Raw genomic sequence first — 450 nt, forward strand, 5'->3', positions numbered from 1 at the left:
GAAAGATTCCTGCTAAGAAAGGCTAAAGTCTAACCCCCCCCCCCCAGACTGCAGCGGCCCCCCGGCGGCGACGGACGCGTGCGCGCTGCCCTTCGCCCCGCGCTCCCTCGGCGACGCCCCCCACTATGACAAGTACAACGCCTGGCGCGACGGCGACCTCTTCCTCGACTGGTTCGGGGCCGAGCCGGGGCAGGGGAGCTACCGGGGCACCCCTGCATCGGGCTCTCCTGCTGCCTGGACCACCAGCGAGCCCGGCGTCCGAGGATACCAGGAGCTCAACGTGTGAGGAGTTGGACCCGTTTTTGCTTGTGTCCTCAGCCACGCATCCGGTCCCTGCATGTGCACTCGCTTCTCTGTTGATTACCCTTCGTCCTACTGTAATAGCCAGTGCATGCACTAGGAAGCCACATCTTGCTTCCAACATGCCAATAATGTATGTGCGCGCGCGCG

The 450-nt window shown here is 63.8% G+C and overlaps 1 protein-coding gene across 1 annotated transcript in view; it reads left to right on the forward strand.

Moving 5' to 3' along the window:
* The window catches only part of LOC119594267, a gene marked incomplete in the record, with an annotated part of 40,083 nt that overhangs the window by 7,543 nt on the left and 32,090 nt on the right, over positions 1 to 450 (forward strand). Inside the window, 1 exon segment of the mRNA XM_037943333.1 lies at positions 48 to 282. Within this exon segment, the coding sequence (XP_037799261.1) occupies positions 48 to 282 (235 nt within the window).

This window comes from Penaeus monodon, chromosome 33 (assembly GCF_015228065.2).
Source record: "Penaeus monodon isolate SGIC_2016 chromosome 33, NSTDA_Pmon_1, whole genome shotgun sequence".
Taxonomy (NCBI): Eukaryota; Metazoa; Arthropoda; class Malacostraca; order Decapoda; family Penaeidae; genus Penaeus; species Penaeus monodon.